Source organism: Mirounga leonina, unplaced genomic scaffold (genome assembly GCF_011800145.1).
Source record: "Mirounga leonina isolate KUSES-001 unplaced genomic scaffold, KU_Mleo_1.0 Mir_129, whole genome shotgun sequence".
NCBI lineage: Eukaryota > Metazoa > Chordata > Mammalia > Carnivora > Phocidae > Mirounga > Mirounga leonina.
Window position 1 is genome coordinate 24,667,871 of NW_023270323.1, and position 19,296 is coordinate 24,687,166.

Genomic DNA, 19,296 nt, shown 5'->3' on the forward strand with positions numbered 1-19,296 from the left:
ACATAAAACAAGTCATCTCTTAATCTAAACCACCCTCTCTTTGGAGCAGAATGGATTTCTGGGTAATCTGAGACACCACTCAGTCATTCCCAGCCCCCCACCAAACAGTTAACCTATCTACTTGTCAGCCTCTGTCCACCTCTTCCCACAGCCCTGAAAGTTCTCCAGCAACTTTCACTCATTTATCATATCATATAATGAAATGATTACACAGGAATTATTTTTTAAAATCAAGTTACAGTTATGGAATGAATAAGTCACAGGAGTAAAAGGCACAACATAGGAAGTATACTCAATGATATTGTAATAGCATCATATTTTGACAGATGGCGGCTACACCTGTGGTGAGTACAGCATAACATGCAGAGAAGTTGACTCACTATGTTCTTTCTACACCTGAAACTAATGCAACATTGTATGTCAACTACATTCAAATTTTAAAAATGTCTTTTTAAGCAATAAAAGTTTAAATATCAAAATGAAAAAAAAAGTTACAGAACTTAAATACACTAAGTGCTATACCCACTTAAAAGCCATCCGAAGAGACCCTTATTATAGTGATTACGCGAAATATTTTTTTTTTTAAAGATTTTATTTATTTGAGAGAGAGAATGAGAGAGAGAGAGCACATGAGAGGGGGGAGGGTCAGAGGGAGGAGCAGACTCCCCGCCGAGCAGGGAGCCCGAAGCGGGACTCGATCCCGGGACTCCAGGATCATGACCTGAGCCGAAGGCAGTCGCTTAACCAACTGAGCCACCCAGGCGCCCCTATGCAAAATATTTTTTACACTGCTTCAGAGCCAGCAATATTCTCCTTAAAATGGCACTGGCAACAGCACATCCTCCTCTTTGAAGGGTCGAGTTCAATTCAGAAAACAGATAATCCTGAGAACGGTACTATGTAATAACGGGGTTGGGGTGGGGAAAGGGCAAAAGAAACAAGGGTTGACAAATAAGACTGGCTTCTCACACTGTAAGCACCCACATTCTGAAACAGCTCAGAACTATTTCTGTCTAAGAAGTCTAGGTCGAAAGTCTGGCAGGAGGGGACCCAGTTTCCATGGATGTAAGCTCTACGACATGACTGAAGAATGCCATCCCATTATTTTATAGCCATTCCATACATCATCAGGGTATCCACCTCATTCTTCTTCAGAGGGACAGAATGAAGAATAACAAGCAAGGCTGGCAGAACCAGGTAGTATTTATGCAGAGAAGAGATTCCCTTGTGCCCAACAAACAGTTCTGATCTCTTACATGTGAAGATACTGAGATTCAGGAAGAGTTAAATGATATAAACAAATGCCCATTCAGTGTGGCACACCAAGTGTATGGAGTATGGGTTCCTACACAACCACAACCTCACCCACAGTAAGGCTAAAAGGTGAGCCCTCAGCTGGGATTTTCATGGACATGCAGTGTTTCACCTTCTGTGCATTGACAATGAGGGTTTTTTTAAATGTCTTTTAATTTATCTTTCTCATAACTTACTTTAGCGTGTGTAACATGAAAGGGTAGGAGTGGAATGTTCCATGTGGCAGGACAAGCCATATTCTGGGTATATGGGACAGGCAAAGTTACTGCATCATTCTTTATCAAGCATGGAAAAGTGCCTATTTCTCATGACTACTGCACGATCAAAATACAGTACCACCGGGGTGTAAGAGAGAACATGAGGGAAGAAAGAAGAAATGCGAGATTAAGAATTCTCTACTTGATCTGACATTGCTATTAATCTCTCCGAGGGCAAGCACAGGGTCTCTGGGGGCCTTCCTATTTTTCTTCCTCTCATCAAGCTGTGCACTATCGCTCCATGTGCTCTGTAGGCACGCAGAAAACACCAAAGGAACTGAAGAAGAAATTCCCAAATCATACCCTAGGTTCCACTTAATCAAAGGTCAACAGCCGTTGCTGCTCACTCAGTAAAGATAACAGTGAATTTCTTCCAGAAAATGGCTTTGATTTATGGAAACCATGTGACTGTTAAAAGGCAGATTATTTTTATTTCAGTACTTGATCTTTTGGTAAGTGCTACAGTTTCCATTCTGTTGCTGACAATTTTGAAACAGAGACAGGTGATTTATTATATACACTGCACTGGAAACTTGCTTAAGCTTAGAGATACTTGCAGTGTTTCTGAGAAAAGCCCCATTTTCACCACATTTTGATATGTTCCTCTTGACAGTACAGATACTTTAAAAATAATCTCATGTACTGAAAAACTTCAGTTAAACTCACTAGAATCTGAAGCAATTTATAAGGTGAACTATCAGAAACCCGTTTTCTGATTTATTATATTCAGGGTTCACGAATATAAAAAAGGAAAATACCATGTGGGTGTGTATTTCTAATAGCTATAACTCATAAAGACATTTTTAGCCCTGATTTCTCCCTGCCTCTATTAGTTTTCATTCAGTTCATGAGACTGTGTGTGGCTGAGCTCAGAGGTGTGGCAGAATCAGGTAGCACGAAGTGCTCCAGCTCCATTTTGGTTAGGCTTTCATCTCCTTCCATTTCTGATCAAGAATCACCCACTGTTGAAGAGTAGAATAAGCAAAGAACCAGCAGTCAGGAAATCTAGAGTCTAGACTTTGTTCTGTCCCCAAAGAGCCAGTGATCTTGGGAATGTCACTTCAAGTTTGTCGATTTTAGTTTCTTTGTGTAGGAAACATGGGGTTGATGTAGTTTAACAATGGACTCTGAAGTCAAAAAAAGTCTCAAAGTGACGCCAGACTATCCCCTTTACTCAATCCATGACTTTAAGCAAATTACTTTATCTCTCTATGCTTTAAACAGTTAGTATACATATTAGATAATACATGGAAAATGTTTAGCATAGTCTCCGATATATAATACATTTTTATGAACAGTAACATATACATAAAGTATTTGTTTAGATATAAGACAGAAAGCTGAACTAGATGATTTCCAGTGTCTCTTCCAGGTGGCTCAGCATAAACAGCACGTCTTGGAGTCAGGGATATCTGAATTAAATCCCAGTCACCAACCTCTCCACATCCTAATTCTCTCTTCTGTAAAATCGACTGCTATTTCAAGGAAAATGATGTGGACTAAGAAAGACAATAATATATAAAGAGCTAAGAACATAGATACAACGAAACGTGGGTTTTCTTTTGTTTGCTGCTTCATCCTCTTCCTCCAGCCTGCCTCTACTATTCCTCTTTTCGTCAGAAGAAGGAAAACATGGAGAGAGGAAGTTGAATGGAGTGACATGAAAAGAAAAAAATGAAGATTAGTCCTCAGAGGAAATGGGGGAAAAAAACCTCTTCAGACTTTGAACATATCCCCGAGCAAATCCCAAATCAACAGAAGCCTTAGGGGGCAATATTACAGCCATTGAGAGTTGCTTCTTTTTATTCCTTATGTTACTAAACACATGGAATTGGCTATAATAAAACAGAATAGTTGGTTTTACTTTACAGACGTGAAGTCAAAACCCACATCCAAAACAATTTATGAACGTCTTTCTCTTTGTATCAGGGGTATGAAGTTAAACCAAAGATGGTCCTTATTTTACAAAACAGTCAAGAAAATGAGCACAAGTCCCATAATAGAAAAATCAAGCATAAAAGAAGTCAGACCATAGGAACAAGATTCTTAGGGGAAAAAAAAAAAAAAATCCAACCGTAATTGGTAACACCAGCATTTTAGGTCTTGAAGCTACCTGTGACGAGGGCCCCAGGGCCATCATGCCTGTCCGCATTAATGTCAAACAAGCACATTCAAAAGATGATGAAACCTTAAAAATTAAAAATGTGTGCTGTCAACTTTGACTTGACTGCAATTCAGTATCTTCACAGAACACTCAAGAAGGACCCTTCTTGTTTTATGTCCTTTTTATTGAGGAATTCATTATTTAGAATAATCACCCCAACCATTCAGGCAGCGTGGACGGCGGTAACAGGAGAAATGCAGCACAAGTGCCCAAGAAAACAAAACATTTTCTATGTCTTTGACAATTTTCAACCAAGCAAAACTTGGAAAAGAAAATATTCTGTTGGCAGTAAATGATAAAGTATTCACTGACTTAATTGTAATATTTCAAGCTTCTAAAAAGAAACTCAACTGTTTCTAACCATAAAAAGAAATTTCAGCCCGTGTTCGTGGTAATTTATAAAAAACTGTGTAGAATAATAAAATTAAGTTTCTCCAGCGGAGTCTAGCCAAGAAGAATGATGCAGCCTAATGCCATCGAGACATGGCCACTGGAAATAGGCCGGCAGACCTGAATTATCTGCAGGAGTTTTGATGGCAGGTCCCCAGCAGAAAGCCAAGCCACATGATTACAAGTAAAGTGAAGAAATGATGCAAGTCTCTAAATCAAATTTGGGTCACATGACAATGAGCTGGGAACTTTTTGTTTTGTTTTTTCCAGAAGAAAAAAAATACGGATTCTTTAGCTCTACCTTGAACAATTAAATCACGATCTCTGAAGATCAGGCCTGGGGAATCAGTATTTTTTTTTTAAGTTCCCCAGGTGATTCTCATATGGCTCAAATTTGAGGTGCACCCATTCAAAAAACCTCCCTTCCTCTTGCCAAATCAGAACCACCTGCTAGCATTTGTTAAGGTCCAGTGACACAGACCATTCATCTGCACTAGGGAAGAAGACTGGATAGACAGCCCTCATTTTTTATTTCACCTGTGTAGCTACAGCCTATAAATCAGTGATTTCTGTCCTGACAGATCGCAGCTGTCAAATCCTTATTGCCATCTACTCTGCCTAAAAGTGCTTTGTCATCATAAACAGGATTTCTGTTTACACTGTCCGGCAAAAACTGAAGAAACAGGGAAGACTGAAAGATGAATTAGCTCCCTGCTTGCAGAAAAGTATGAGCCAAAACCTTCACCAAAGAGCCACAGTTCCAAGTCCAACAGAATGAATGGGCAAGACAGGGAGGCTTTACAATATTTGTTTCTTGAAGAGCTACGAATATGTGCCTAGAGCATCTGAAATGCCCAAACATCAAATGCCAGTATAACCTTACCCAAAAATCAATTCCAGATGGATAAAAAAAATTAAATGAACATAAAAGTACTAAGATATGTGGGCAAATATTTTTCTAATCTTAGAGTGGGGAAGCCTCTCTAAATATATAACAAAATAAAAAACTATAAAAGCTTGAAGATTTTTGAATACAAATTAAAATCTGTATAGCAAAAGAAATCATAAATAAGATGAAAAGACACAGGATAGATCTAGGAAAAATGTATTTGTGATTTTTTTTTTTAAGATTTTATTTATTTATTTGACAGAGAGAGAGAGAGCGAGAGCAGGAACACAAGCAGGGGGAGTGGGAGAGGGAGAAGCAGGCTCCCCACAGAGCAGGGAGCCCGATGTGGGACTCGATCCCAGGACCCTGGGATCATGACCTGAGCCAAAGGCAGATGTTTAATGACTGAGCCACCCAGGCGCCCGTATTTGTGATATTTTTGATAAGTAAAGGGAAACTATCCTTATTACACAAAGAGTTCTTATGAGTCAATGAGAAAAAAACCAAATACCTAAAAGGAAAATATACCAAGGACACAAATACAAACAAGTATAGATAGTCAATAAAAATGAGGAAGGACATTCACCCTCACTAAAAATCAAAGAAATTTGAAATGAGTAAGAATGATCTATCATTCTCAACCCACTGAATGGCAAAAATGAGAATATGGGACAAAATCCAGTTTTTGAAAGAGTGCATATAAGTGGGCAGTCCCGTCCATTATTGGTGGTAGTATAAACTGGTATAATCTTTGGGAGTATAATTTAAAACAAATATAAAAAAATAAAATAAGCATATCCTGCAAACATTCTGCTAGGGATTTTACTCTAAGGAGATAACTACAAAGAATGAAAACATAGTTAAGCACCATAGTTTATTTATAAATGAGAAAATTTGGGAAAATTGAAAGTGTACTAATAGGGGATTTATTAGGTAAATTATAGGACATGCATCATCATGTGTATAAATAGATGTAGTCATTAAAAATAATGTTCAAGATCCATACTGAGGTGGAAAAACTTCCATTAAATGCTAGTCATGTTATGAAACAGCAGGTATATGATCTCATTTATACAAAATCTTATACATCAATCTATCTCCTTACACATGCATTGCAAGATATAGAAAAGATGTTCATGAAAATGTTAATAATGGTTATTTCTGAGTGATGAGTTTAAGGGTAAAATTACCTTTTATGTAGTTTTTCTGAATTGTTTGAATTTTCTACAATGCATAATTATATATTATTAAAAATAAAGGTATTTCAACATAATTTCAAGACAAACACGAAATAGTTTTAGAATGTCACATTTGGGATCGCCAGCCTGCCCAAATCACTATCCTTTTCTAATTACCAAGAAAAGAGTTGACAAAGGTCTTTTGGTTGAAAAAACCAACCAAATATGTTCTGGTAAGTGAAAAATTTGGTTACATTTGACTTAACCTTAATCAAACAGGCTTAATTCAGAACTTGTACATGAAGTGAAGCAAATTATTTAGCTAAGTTCCTTCCTCAGAGAAGGAACAGCCAGCATACACATTGGAGGCAAGAAAGCAATGCCAGGCCCCTTACTTTGTCACTAATACACATTTATATTTTTTAAAGATTTTATTTATTTATTTGAGAGAGAGAGAGAGCATGAGCTGGGGGAGAGGCAGATGGAGAGGGAGGGGCAGACACCCCGCTGAGCAGGGAGCCCGACATAGGACTCGATCCCAGGACCCCAGGATCATGACCTGAGCCTAAGGTAGACGCTTAACCGACGGAGCCACCCAGGTGCCCCAATACACACTTACTTTTGACTACCGAAACAACCCACCTGTATCATTCCAACAGACTATCTCTCCCTAACTTTTTAAAACTCTCCTATGTTTCTGGAAGGCTGTTTCAGGCAGATTAACATATCACCTTACATTTCCACTTCAAGAAAGAAATGCATTTTGGTGCCAAAGGGCAACACTTAGGTAAGTTGAAATTACTACACAGTCCTCACCATAATGAAGCAATTGATGTTATAAACTGCACATGATAAACTTCATAAAGAAGTATCTATCTTAGGGAGGAATATCATATGTGAAGAAGAAATGATACATTTCCAACCTCAGCAGATTGATTAAATATTCTCAGCACAGCAGTATGTTAAAATAAAGCTTCAAATTTGGAGATGCCAGCTATAAATGTTCCCTATTATGAGACAAATTTCCTTAAAATGTGCTCTGTTAGGCTCCAAAAATAACACAAAATTCACAGAATTCTAAAAATCTTACTGTATCCTTTTGCTAAAAGGTTTGTGAAAATAGGATTATATTTACTCTGGGGAAAGAAATTAAAATGACTTTCTTCATTCTAGACTATGCTCAGTCATTCACAATCAACAATGTCGATTTGAGTTAAAAGATTTTTCTGTGTTCCATAAAGCTAGGAACAACTTTTAAAAACACAAAGACTTGCCACAGAGTATCAAAAAGTGTTCCTTGTATGGGTAACTTGCCCATAGACTAAGCTATCCATAAATATTTATTAAATCAATGTTTAACAATTTAATCAGAAGTATCTAAATGAACAGAACGGTAAGCCTGCTTGGCAACCAAGAATATAAATACAGTGCAGTGAGTCGGTATGCATGGTCACAGAGTTTAGTTGTGGAAAGGACATGCTTCTAGGATGGTGAGGCTGAAAACCCTTTGTTTACATCACAGCACGGCAAGAGGACCCGAGCATTATTAGAGTGGGGCGTACTGAGAAGGATAATAAAAGTGTTGCACATTTCCCGGACCTCAGAAAGCGTATGCTCTAGTCCTTTGTTTTTGAACGACAGGAACAGGAAATAGGCACAAGCCAGGGCTGGATCCTAGATAAATCTATGGTCAACTCATGGCAAAGCAGTTCAGTCACCCCAGAGGCCCAAGGAATCCATGAGTACCCCTCTGAAAGCCTTAGAGTCCTCCCAGTGCAGGCTGATGGCTCCGATGGGTGTGCCAAGTTGGGAAATTTGTGCAGTCATCCAGGTGGCCATTATCAATTGATTATACTTGGAGCTATCGTAGCTTCAACTGTTTCATTTTGAACGTAGGTCCATAGGAAATGATCCATATGGCTCCCAAGATCTGCTTCTAATGATGTGGGGATAGATACACACACAAGTACGTATGTAGGAATACTAAACATACATATATTTTATTATGATTAGTGTTAATACCACATATATATACTTCAGCTCTGTAAGAAATGCCTAAATGTAAATTTCTGTCTTCGAGCAAGCAAGACCTCCTGCACAGAAGCTGGCAGAAGGGTTTGCTTAAACAACAACAGTGCAGTGACTCATCTGTGTTTTCACAACATGTTTGTACCAGCACCCATGTCTATTTGTAGCCTGACAATAAAGGCCCTATGTGAACCATCTCTGAGCTGTCTGCCTTTAAAAGCAAGGACACTACTCTTGGTTGACTCATTTGAGCTGCTTGTGCTTTTGAGAATAACCCGCTGCCACATTATAAAGGCATGTGATATAATTGACGATTACTTCAGACTATGTCAATGTTCTGCTTAGTCTTGATCTAGTGTTTCGAAAGTCAAATAGACCCAGAGGACTTTACCCCCTACGTAAGCCCACTACATACCACTACCGGTATCTCTTGGGGACATAGAAAAAGAATGCCTTATCAACACCCTAGACTGTAAATACCATCAGACTAGGGATTCTTATCTATTTTGGTCACTTATCTGTATCCCCAGCACTTAAAATAGTGTCTGCCACACAGCGGACACTCAATAAATATTTGCAAAGGAATAAATCAACCTCTGCCATGGACCTGGGCAATGATTCGGGACTTAGCACCAACTCCACAAAGTATTTTGTTGTCCTGATGCCAAGCAAAGATTTCTCTTGCTAGAGCATCAAAACTTCTGTATGTTCAAGGACATGCTCTTTCTATACTGAGATGCTTTTCAACATACTAAGTCGCCTTACTCTATAGTCCTTAAAATAGATAAAACCAATAGAAATATCAATCTAAGTCATCTACCACCGCAAGAAAATCTAGTATAATGACTACAGGTAAAATGTTTCCTACTGAAATACTGGGATATGTAAAATCACTATAAAACGATTGAGTTGGGTGTGTGCGCACACGCACGTCACACACACCCACTAGCTAAGTTCGAGTTATACAGACTATTTTAGATCTATATAAATCCAGTGCTTAGATCTATGCGTCCATTCACTACTAGCATTAGTTTGCCCAAAAGAAATAGATAATAGACCATTTAGTTCAACAAATACATATTAACAATCATTAATTTTCTATCCTTCTTTTTCAGCGTTTTTGCCACCCACTGTGACTTCTACAAGTACCAAATTGCAGTACTTGGCCAATACATTTCTTCAAAGAAAAAGACCAGAAGTGAAAGAAAAATACACCCTTCAATATTTCTAGTCAGACTTAAAACACTGAGTTCACAGTTTCAGTGAAATTATCAATAGAGGTTACAAAATCTATTAATAAAATAAGCAGAATATGTCTGGCACATATCCTCCTAGGTTTGAATTTGATACATTGAATTAAGTCAACTCCTAGGAGTGACATCCAGCAAATGGTCCTTTTAGCAGACAACCTAGCATCCTGATGCGCTGAAAGCATTTATGTTTCTCCTGAAGTCTGCAGAACTCAGAAAACTGCTTACTCCACCAGCAAGGCCTTTCCCATGACATTTATCACAGACGAAATACCCATGATTACTACATATGTTACACAACAGAATCCTTTACTTTCCCCAAAACCTGCGCATATGGAAATAAATTCACCTAGGACAGATCAACAATAGACTTGAACAGATTTCTTCCTCATCTCAGATGCCGTGTTTTAAAGCTAAGTCTTATGAAGCTGAAAAGGGGTTCAATTCAGTTTTAAAAATGCAATAAACTAACATATAGGAAGTGTCATAATTTCTCTATCTCAACGAAAAGAACATTCATGGAAAGCCACGTGTTTAAAAATTATCTGCACAAGAAAGTCTCCATATATTCTGAAAGACAGAGCTTAGCTTGCCACTCTCTCAAAATCACAGCTTTCTTTCATTTTCCTAACGTGGCTGCCTGTCTTACGTTCTTCGTGCTGGCCTCAGGTGCTTCCCCCGTGCTCTCTTCTCCACTTGTTTTCTTGAATGATCTGATTTAGTTATCATTATGCTCTCATTTGGAGGAAGAAAAACTGCCCAATTTGGATATAGACCAGACTTATAAAAATACTACTACTGATATCACTGTTACAGTTTAATTTATTCATTCCTATCTTATGAATGAGGAAAAAAAAGGGGAAAACACCCTATCGGTGTACTTCATCTTTGTGCCCTACCATGCTTGGTTTCTATTCCCCACACCGCAGGTCTCTCACTGGGAACATAACACACATGTGCTTTCTGGCCAGCATAATGTTATCTTTTTAATGTTAATTAGTTGCCAATATTTAAAAATCACTAGATTTCACATAAGAAAATTTGAGTTTTCAGCCTCTTTTTGAAAATCAGAAATCAAAATCATACTGAGCACATATTCATATGGGAAGGAGCAAAGCTGAGAGGCCACTGCCCCCTTCCAAATAGGGCATGAGCTCTCAAGGGTCACCACAGTCCCCAGCTATGAGAAAGCCAAGCTAGCCACGTGGAAAAGTCATGTTCAGAGTCCTTTGTCCCCAACTGTTCCAGACATCCCAACCTAGGCACCAGACATGTGACTAAGAAGCCTTCGGGTGACTCTAACCTCAGCTGCCGCCTCACTGCAAATGTATGAGCCCAAAGAGGGAACCACCCCAGACGAGTCCATCAGCCAACCCCTGAACCCTGAGAGGAGAATAAAATGGCTGTTGCAAGCCTCTAAGTTTTGGATCAATGTGCTATGCAATAACAGATAAGGGCGAAAAAATAAAAATGCTCTTCACAGACTAAATACAATGGCTTAAAGTAATCTCTCCCTTTTTACTTGGGTCAAAATACATGTCATCATATGTGGTCTCCACTGTATTTTTGTGTTTCAGCAGAATCTAAAATATAAAGGTGTGCAGAGAAGAAAGCAAAGGTAGAAGAAAAGCAATCTTTTGGAATCGGCTGTATTTTTTTTTTAATAAGCTGGCTGGCAGCACTGATGAATGTCACATAGGTTAATCAGTAATAAGTAGTAAAGCAGAAGGACGGGGTTTGAAAAGGGCTTGAATCTGGTTCTTCTCATTAAGAATACCAGCTTCAGGGGCACCTGGGTGGTTCAGTTGGTTAAGCAGTTAAGCGTCTGACTCTTGGTCTAGGCTCAGGTCATGATCTCATGGGTTGCGCGGGGCTCCACGCTGGGCAGGGAGGCTGCTTGAAAATTTTCTGCCCTCCCCCCACTCATGCTTGCGCACTCTCTCTCTCTCTCTCTCTCTCAAATAAATAAACCTTAGAAAAACAAAATACCAGCTTCACTCACCACTCCGTATTCAGCACCTAGCACAATGCTTAGAGGGCATCCAAAATATCTTTTCTACCATAGAAACTTTAGCTGTTTCTGATAAAAAAGGATGGCAAATGGCACCTGGAGAGTAACCAACAAACTGTGCTTTGTACAAAGTAAGTCAAACCAGGGTCTTTACAGCTTAATGACAGGCAGATTCAAGAATAGGAGAAACAACTCTTAACTTCCATTCCTAAAAGCTGAGTTCTACTGATAGATATGCAAATCCAACCTCAAGCAAATCACTCAATTTTTTGATGACTGTGTGCTCATGTGTAAAATAAAGCTAATCATGTATTCCCAGAAAGAGTGTGTTCATCAAGTTTAACAGAATATGGTCCACTCACTCAAGGTAGTAGAAGATCTAAACCTGGTGCCCTGCACAAAAATGAAAGCAGCTGATACGCTTTTGCCCAAATAGAATTGTATATCTTCATTTCCTTCCCTTCTTCTCCCCACTTGTGACTCAAGCCAGATTTCATCGAGCTATTTTTGTAATTACTAAAATGCTGGAAATATAGCAGCAGGCCAGAAGCAAAGTAAAATGCAGCATCCAGCAAAAGAAAGAAAATCACGCTGAGTAACTGAAAGGCCATCTGCTTCTAGCTGAGCTGGAGGGGTGAGGAAGGCAATCTGGGCTGTACTATTTGTGTCTTCCCCCAAACCAAACCCACCTGCATGTTGTCAGTGGCATCCCCAAGCAGTCCTCCAAAAGTGATAGCATTAGTTACAGTTGCCAGATAAATGAAGAGAATTGCTGAAAGCGCCTGAATATTTAAAGCATCATAAAAATCACTGGCGAAAAATGGTGCTTTCCTCTTTATGTCCTTAATTAGTCCACCACAGAACCTGGGTAGGGAGAAAGCAAACATGTGACAATGTAAAACAAATTGCCATCAAATTAACCAAGAGATAACCTATGAAGCCACAAAGAATTTGTATTCAAAGTGTTTGAATCAACAAGCTCTACTTAACCACTTCAGGGAAAACCAGAAAACTGTAGAAGAATACGTTTTCTTCTATCTGTCTCTGTTGTGGTCACTAAATTGGGTGTCACATTCTCTAAAAACAGACAGTTGGTTTTTAGACAAGAGTGAATTGTGTAGATGAATTAAAATTTCTCAGTTTGAAGAAAAACATCCAAACATGTGAGCAGAGCATGTAAAGTCCTTTATAAGCTAGCCACGGTTTCCTTTCCAGCTCCATTCATCATTCCGCAGTGCTTACGGAGCACCTGCAATATGCCCAGCCCTACTCCAGGTGCTGGAGACACACCAGTGAGCAACACAGGCACAAATACCTGCCCTCGGGGGTTTTGCCTTCTAGATGGGGGACAGACAATATAAGTCAAATTCAGGGTCCTAAAAATCAGGGAAAAAATTAAGTGGGGAAGAAGGTTATGAAGTGCTAGAGAAGCAATGGTTGAAATACTGGAGTGGCCAGAACGGACCTCCCGAGCAGGTGACTTTGGAATAAGGTCCCGGAGGAATGAAGGGAGGAAGCCAGGTCAGTATGTGTCAGAAGAGCATTGCAAGCTCGGCCCCATTCCACACATTAGTAGGTCAGCTGCCTTATTTGTGCATCAGTCAACCTACCCTCCCAACCAAACCTCACATCTCAACCTTCCCACCCCCTTCCTGCTGCCTAGGAGGCCAGCCCTCAGAGTTCAGCAGCTCTCTCAAGTCCTGACCCTGCACTCAGAGTTCAGATTTCCACCGCAGTCTATCATACTTTATCAGGAGTGGGGGTGGGGGGGAAGGAGGGGCTTGCTGGCCCTCTCCGCACTCAGTGGCCTGGCTGCAGTTTTCCTGGTAGGCACAGGGCTGAGCATGGTACTGGGCATGCTGCACACAGTCAGTGCATTTAGGAAGAAGTGAAATATACAAGCATGAAATTCCAGTCTGATTAAATAAAGGAGTTGAATTTTTAAAGACATAATATAATTCTATATGCTTGCATACCAATGAGATTATTTGCATAAAATTATTTTTAAACTGTCAAAAAAAAACATATGTAAGGTATTAATCCTATCATAATTACTATTATTTAAGATTATCAAAACTGACCTTCCTAGTGACCTACACTTTGTAAAGGCAGTCTTAAAGTTAACAACAAATAAAGCAAGGAATTCAGAAATCCCTATTTCCTCTATTAAAATGTTTCATATCTTGAAAAAATAATAAGTAAGTAAGTAAAGGAGTTGAATCCCAGAACTCATATCTATAGAAAAGTAAAAAGATATTCCTAGTAAAAATAGTTTGTAAAGAACTATTCAGAAAAAAATAAAGGGAGAGAAGGTCTTATGTTCTCTATTCTTTAAGAAAAAAAGGGGGGCGCCTGGGTGGCTCAGTTGGTTAGGCGACTGCCTTCGGCTCAGGTCATGATCCTGGAGTCCTGGGATCGAGTCCCACATCAGGATCCCTGCTCAGCGGGGAGTCTGCTTCTCCCTCTGACCCTTCCCCCTCTCATACTCTCTCTCTCTCTATCTCATTCTCTCTCTCAAATAAATAAATAAAAAATCTTTAAAAAAAAGAAAAGAAAAGAAAAAAAGGGGTGAGAAATAATGTCCCCTCAATTTCAGAGAGAAACCCAAGTGGTCATCAGAGGAACAAAATCATTTTATTCAGATTCAATCGCATATTAAAAAGACATACTTTTGTGTTTTCATAAAACCCTCAATGTCCTTAAAAAGTCCTATCTTTGTAAAACGAGTATCCTACTTAAAATTTTACTTAATCCAAAAGAAAATGGAGAATCTAACAGTGGAAAGAAAAGGAAGAATTATCATCAAAGGAGATTGACAAAAGCAATCTGGGAAGCCTGAATGCTCAACAGCAGGCTAGGGAGACCATGACCTGTGAGTACCTCATTTCTGTAATATGTTCCTCACTTGTAAGTAAATATACAGGGAAGGAATGGGATCCCAAAAGCCAAATGATGAAGACAGGCACATGGCTGTCTTCCTGCCACTCACTCACACCCACGCAGAGGCCCTCTGATTTTCTCTCTAACACCTCCTCCCTCACTTCACGGCCTGGATGCCAACCCAGCACAAACCACAGGCTCTTTGCAGTCTCCTCTCCCTGCCCCCCATCTGCTGGGTCTGTCTCCACCTCCTTCAGGACTTTCCTCACTGGCTGCAATTCTCTGTAAGGCCTTCTCTGACCACCTTATTTAAATTGGAATACCTTTCTCCCATAGCCAAACTCCCTACTTCTGCTTTAGTTTTCCCCAGAAAACCATCACCACGTTTTTTCACCTTCTCAGTGTTTGTCTCCCACCCCTGCAAAGGAAGACCCAAAAGGACACAGAGTTTTTGTTCAATTCACTGTTGCGTCCCCAGTGCCTGTGACTAATCAATATAAATATCTATTGGCCAGCAAATCAAATGCAGATAGGAAGATGAAGGGAAATTAAGATCTCAAGAGATCCTCATCATGAATGGCAAAAGAATCCATCAGTTACCGTCCAGTTCGCTGCAATTCTTCACAATCCGCATGTCCTCCTCCTCCTCCTCCATGGCTTCCATTATGGGGTGTGTCCCCATTCATCTGAACATTCTCTCCACCTGAGTACATATTCTTTCTAAGCAAGACAACAGAGCCCAAGAGAATATTAGTTTATTTTATTCATCTGCTTCTTAGCTGTGTCATGCACTAGACTAATGAAGAGATGGACTGAAAACCCTTTGGGAGAAAGGTCATTATATCCTTCTGCCACCCTGACAGGCAATTCTTAAAGTATTATATTTAGAGGGGAGACAAATGACTGATAAATAAAAAGCTGAATGAGTTGTATATTATACAAGAGGGGAAACTGTTTCACCTGGAAAATAACAGATTTCCAGAAAATGGCTTCTCCAAAATTATCCCACCCAATTTCTTAACCTCTTAAATCTATAGGGACTCATCTTGAGGAAACCCATCTTTCTACACGTACAGGAAGTCCCCAACACATCCTCCAAAAATCTCTACAATGTATTCCAATATCATAACCTGAGATCTCTAATTTGCAATCACTGAAGAAGATAACAACATACAACATTCATTTTACAGTGTCGATGAAATGTCAAACCAAAGTACCGATGACAGTCCTTTGAGAGAATACATCAAGTTAAATGGGAACCTGAAAACACAGTATCAGGACAGTCACCTGACCCCCTTTCCTTTTCTGAACACAACCTTTTTGCCTGATAATTTACCTTTTGTCAGATGATGGAAGACTCTTGGGAGGCTCTATCCTGATTGCTGGATCCCATTCCCCAGGTGGAAGGACAATGACTTCATCTAGGAACTCGTCGATGCCAGCAATCAGGTCATGCCTGTCTTTTGCTTTATAAGCAATGTCATGGAACACCTAAAGGATAGTAAGAGATGTGCTGATCGACAAGAGAACCTTCTACATGCCTCTCCATGCCTTACATGCCTCACAGCATGCCGAGCCTGAGAAAGGCAATCTATAATCCACTTTAATATTTAATATATATTCAATATAATCATATTTTCATACTTCCTATCAGCTTGTCCCAAACTATTTTGGTATTCTGATTTTGAACCCAAAGAATATAAGTAGAGGCATGAGAAAACAGCTGTGTTTCTTTTATATGTTTTTTATTTTTATCAATACTGCAACACAACATTGCCTTTCATCTCTCACTGGTATGTACCATAACTGCTATAGTTGCTGTGGAAGCCAGATGAAATGGTTTGGAGAAATATACAAGAGTCATTTTCTGAAATAAAAATGACTGGGACAAACCATTGCTGGTAATTCAAAAAGGAAAAGTTCAAGCTGAGTGTTAAGATCGGGTTAAGACCCAAACATTGCAACTCTCAAACACACAAATAATGTTAGCTATTAAACGAAGAAAAATCTGTTATACTGTTAACATGTAAAGCAAAGGGCTTTAAGCAGGTGATCATCTGTCTAACCTTTTAGCAAGGCAATAACTAAGCCATCCAAGGCAGCAAATGTTTCGTGTCTTTTATACAGATATCCAAAGAAGGAGCTTCCAGAATGCACGTAATCCTCTTTGCTAGTCATTCCATTCTTCTAACCTAGCTGATGATCTGAAAGTCCTTTACACCTTTTCATACCTCGTAAGTCAAATTCTTTAGTCACCAGGAGAAAAGATGGCCCCTGTTTAACATCCTTAGCTATTCTTAAAGATTGCTACTAAATCTCTTCTCTTCAAACAAGAATTTTTAAAAGCTGTCAAACAAATAACATGTCATGGTCTGGGGGGTTGTGAGGTTGAGGGCAGGGCAGTCCAAAGTGCCAGCACCTCGTCCGCAGGGGGCACAGCAACTACGGAGGCTGGAGTCACAGGGTCACTCGTCCAGCCTGCCCTTCAGATAAGGATTGACAGTTCTGGCCAATGAGATAAAAGAAAAAAGCTGTCTGGAAACCTTTAGAATACGTGTTAAAAGAGACAGATACAGCTAACATTCCTACCCCCTTCTTCCTGCCTCAAATACAGAAGAAATGGCTGGAGCTGACTGTAGTAGCCATCTTAAGACCACAAAACAAGAGCCGTGGCTCTTGATTTATCATGAAGCAGTTACGTTAAACCAACTCTAGCAACTGCCTACCTCCAAATTTCCTGGTATGTGAGCAAAAGAATAAACCCCAAATAGTTTAAGCCACTATAAATCAGATTTTTCTGTCACATAGAGCCTAGAGCATTTCTAATTGCTACATCTTAGGAGGAAGAAATTTTTTTTAAGAAAATATAAACATACAAAAATAAACAAAAGAGCCCCCTGAGAGGCTTAGTTGCCTCAAGGGGGGAAACCAGCCTAGCTACACATCAATGCTCTCGGTCTCACATTAAAGTAACCATCTCAGTAATCACCAACTAGAACTTCCATAACTAAATGCCCTATTCTCCACTTAACACATGGAGAAGCTAACAAATCAAGTAATAAAGCAAAAGGACAACGTTTGGGAAAAGAGTAAGCTAAAAAGGCACAGAGGCAGAAATCAGTGATCCCATATCCTAATTGTATTTCTCCTACTGAGACTAGGGTTTAGGGTTTCATTGTACCTAAAATGTGTGTAACAATACTCAGCTGTTGTGAGAGTAACGTTATAATTCCAAAGTACTAGATACTCTGCAGTAACGGTTGCTAATGCATTTTAGTGTGTGTATAATTCCTTCCCACAAGATAAGAAGACCATAAAAACAGGTACTTTCTGATACCTAGGGAAAAATGCATGATCCGTTTTTTTTTTTTATTCTTATGTTAATCCCCATACATTACATCATTAGTTCTAGATGAAGTGTTCCATGATTCATTGTTTGTGCATAACACCCAGTGCTCCATGCAGAATGTGCCTTCCTCAATACCCACCACCAGGCTAACCCATCCTCCCACCACCCTCCCCTCTAGAACCCTCAGTTTGTTTTTCAGAGTCCATCGTCTCTCATGGTTCGTCCACCCCTCCGATTTCCCCCGCTTCATTCTTCCCCTCCCGCTACCTTCTTCTTCTTCTTTTTTTTCTTAACATATATTGCATTATTTGTTTCAGAGGTACAGATCTGAGATTCAACAGTCTTGCACAATTCACAGCGCTTACCAGAGCACATACCCTCCCCAATGTCTATCACCCAGTCACCCCATCCCTCCCACCCCACCCCCCACTCCAACAACACTCAGTTTGTTTCCTGCGATTAAGAATTCCTCATATCAGTGAGATCATATGATACATGTCTTTCTCTGTTTGACTTATTTCACTCAACATAATACCCTCCAGTTCCATCCACGTCGTTGCAAATGGCAAGATCTCATTCCTTTTTATTATGCATTACTTTACAGAACCCATTATTTCCAAAACAATATGATATATGGACACCTGAACTCCCAGAATGAATATATTAAAAATTTTAAGAGATAAAGCTTAAGTTAATACAGTGATTTGAACTTTTTAAAGAATATTTCACATATATCAGTTTTAAGAATTGCAAATGCTTAGAAAAAGAAAGGAACCTATATCTTATTCCAACATAAAATTTGGTTTTTTTGAAAACTGTGTAGATATCAGCTCATCTGCCATGAATGACTGTGACTCATGTCATAAAGGCTAATAACCATATAATTCTAACTGAATAAATCGTGACAGCCAATTCACAGTATGAAAACTATACAAGTGGGATGGTCACAGATCACCATGTTCCAGATTGCCTACCTCGTCAGACATCAAGGTGGCAATGGCTCTGCCAATCTCATGGTAGGACTTGGCTTTTCCCTTAGGACCTAAGAGAATGAACAAGAACCTAATGGAAGAGGAAAGAAGCAAAAGCTATAAAACACATTTCATCAAAGTTAATACACATAAAACTGAGACACGTTTATCCTAGTTGATAAAAAGCATAGGTCTGGAATACATCTTTAAAACAAAGGCAATATTCTTGGTAATATGAAAGATACTCTTTCACACTATTGTGAAACCCAAATTGTTGTTTCTTTGGAGGCAAGGAAGAATTTCACATGGAAACCCTGAGAAGTTTCCCACTGAGCAGGGAACTTCACTTTGGGAGTCATTCAATCTCTTTTTCTAAACTTTCTTCTCTCTCCATTTCTACTGACTTCCAGAATTTTGGAGAAAGCCCATTAAACACAATAACCAGAAAGACTTAGTACATCTTCAGATTTCTCTGACTTTTCCTTACTCAATATGAGCAGTGACAAATGATCCTCTCCATACTTTTAAGAAATATTTCTGCTCAGAAGTGACTGGAAGTCAGCAAAAACCAAGTCCTCTACAAGTAAGCCACATGCTGACAGCCAAAGTAAAGAA

General features: G+C 39.3%; 1 protein-coding gene across 5 annotated transcripts in view; it reads right to left on the reverse strand.

Annotated features, from left to right (window-relative positions):
• SLC4A4 (solute carrier family 4 member 4) overlaps positions 1 to 19,296 on the reverse strand; it is a 351,065-nt gene that overhangs the window by 94,550 nt on the left and 237,219 nt on the right. For all 5 annotated transcript variants that reach the window (XM_035004843.1, XM_035004842.1, XM_035004844.1 and 2 more), the window contains exons 9-12: positions 18,685 to 18,772; positions 15,698 to 15,852; positions 14,962 to 15,081; positions 12,171 to 12,345 (exon numbers count right to left, since the gene is read on the reverse strand). In XM_035004843.1, the coding sequence (XP_034860734.1) occupies positions 12,171 to 12,345; positions 14,962 to 15,081; positions 15,698 to 15,852; positions 18,685 to 18,772 (538 nt within the window). The remainder of the gene's footprint in view (positions 1 to 12,170; positions 12,346 to 14,961; positions 15,082 to 15,697; positions 15,853 to 18,684; positions 18,773 to 19,296) is intronic.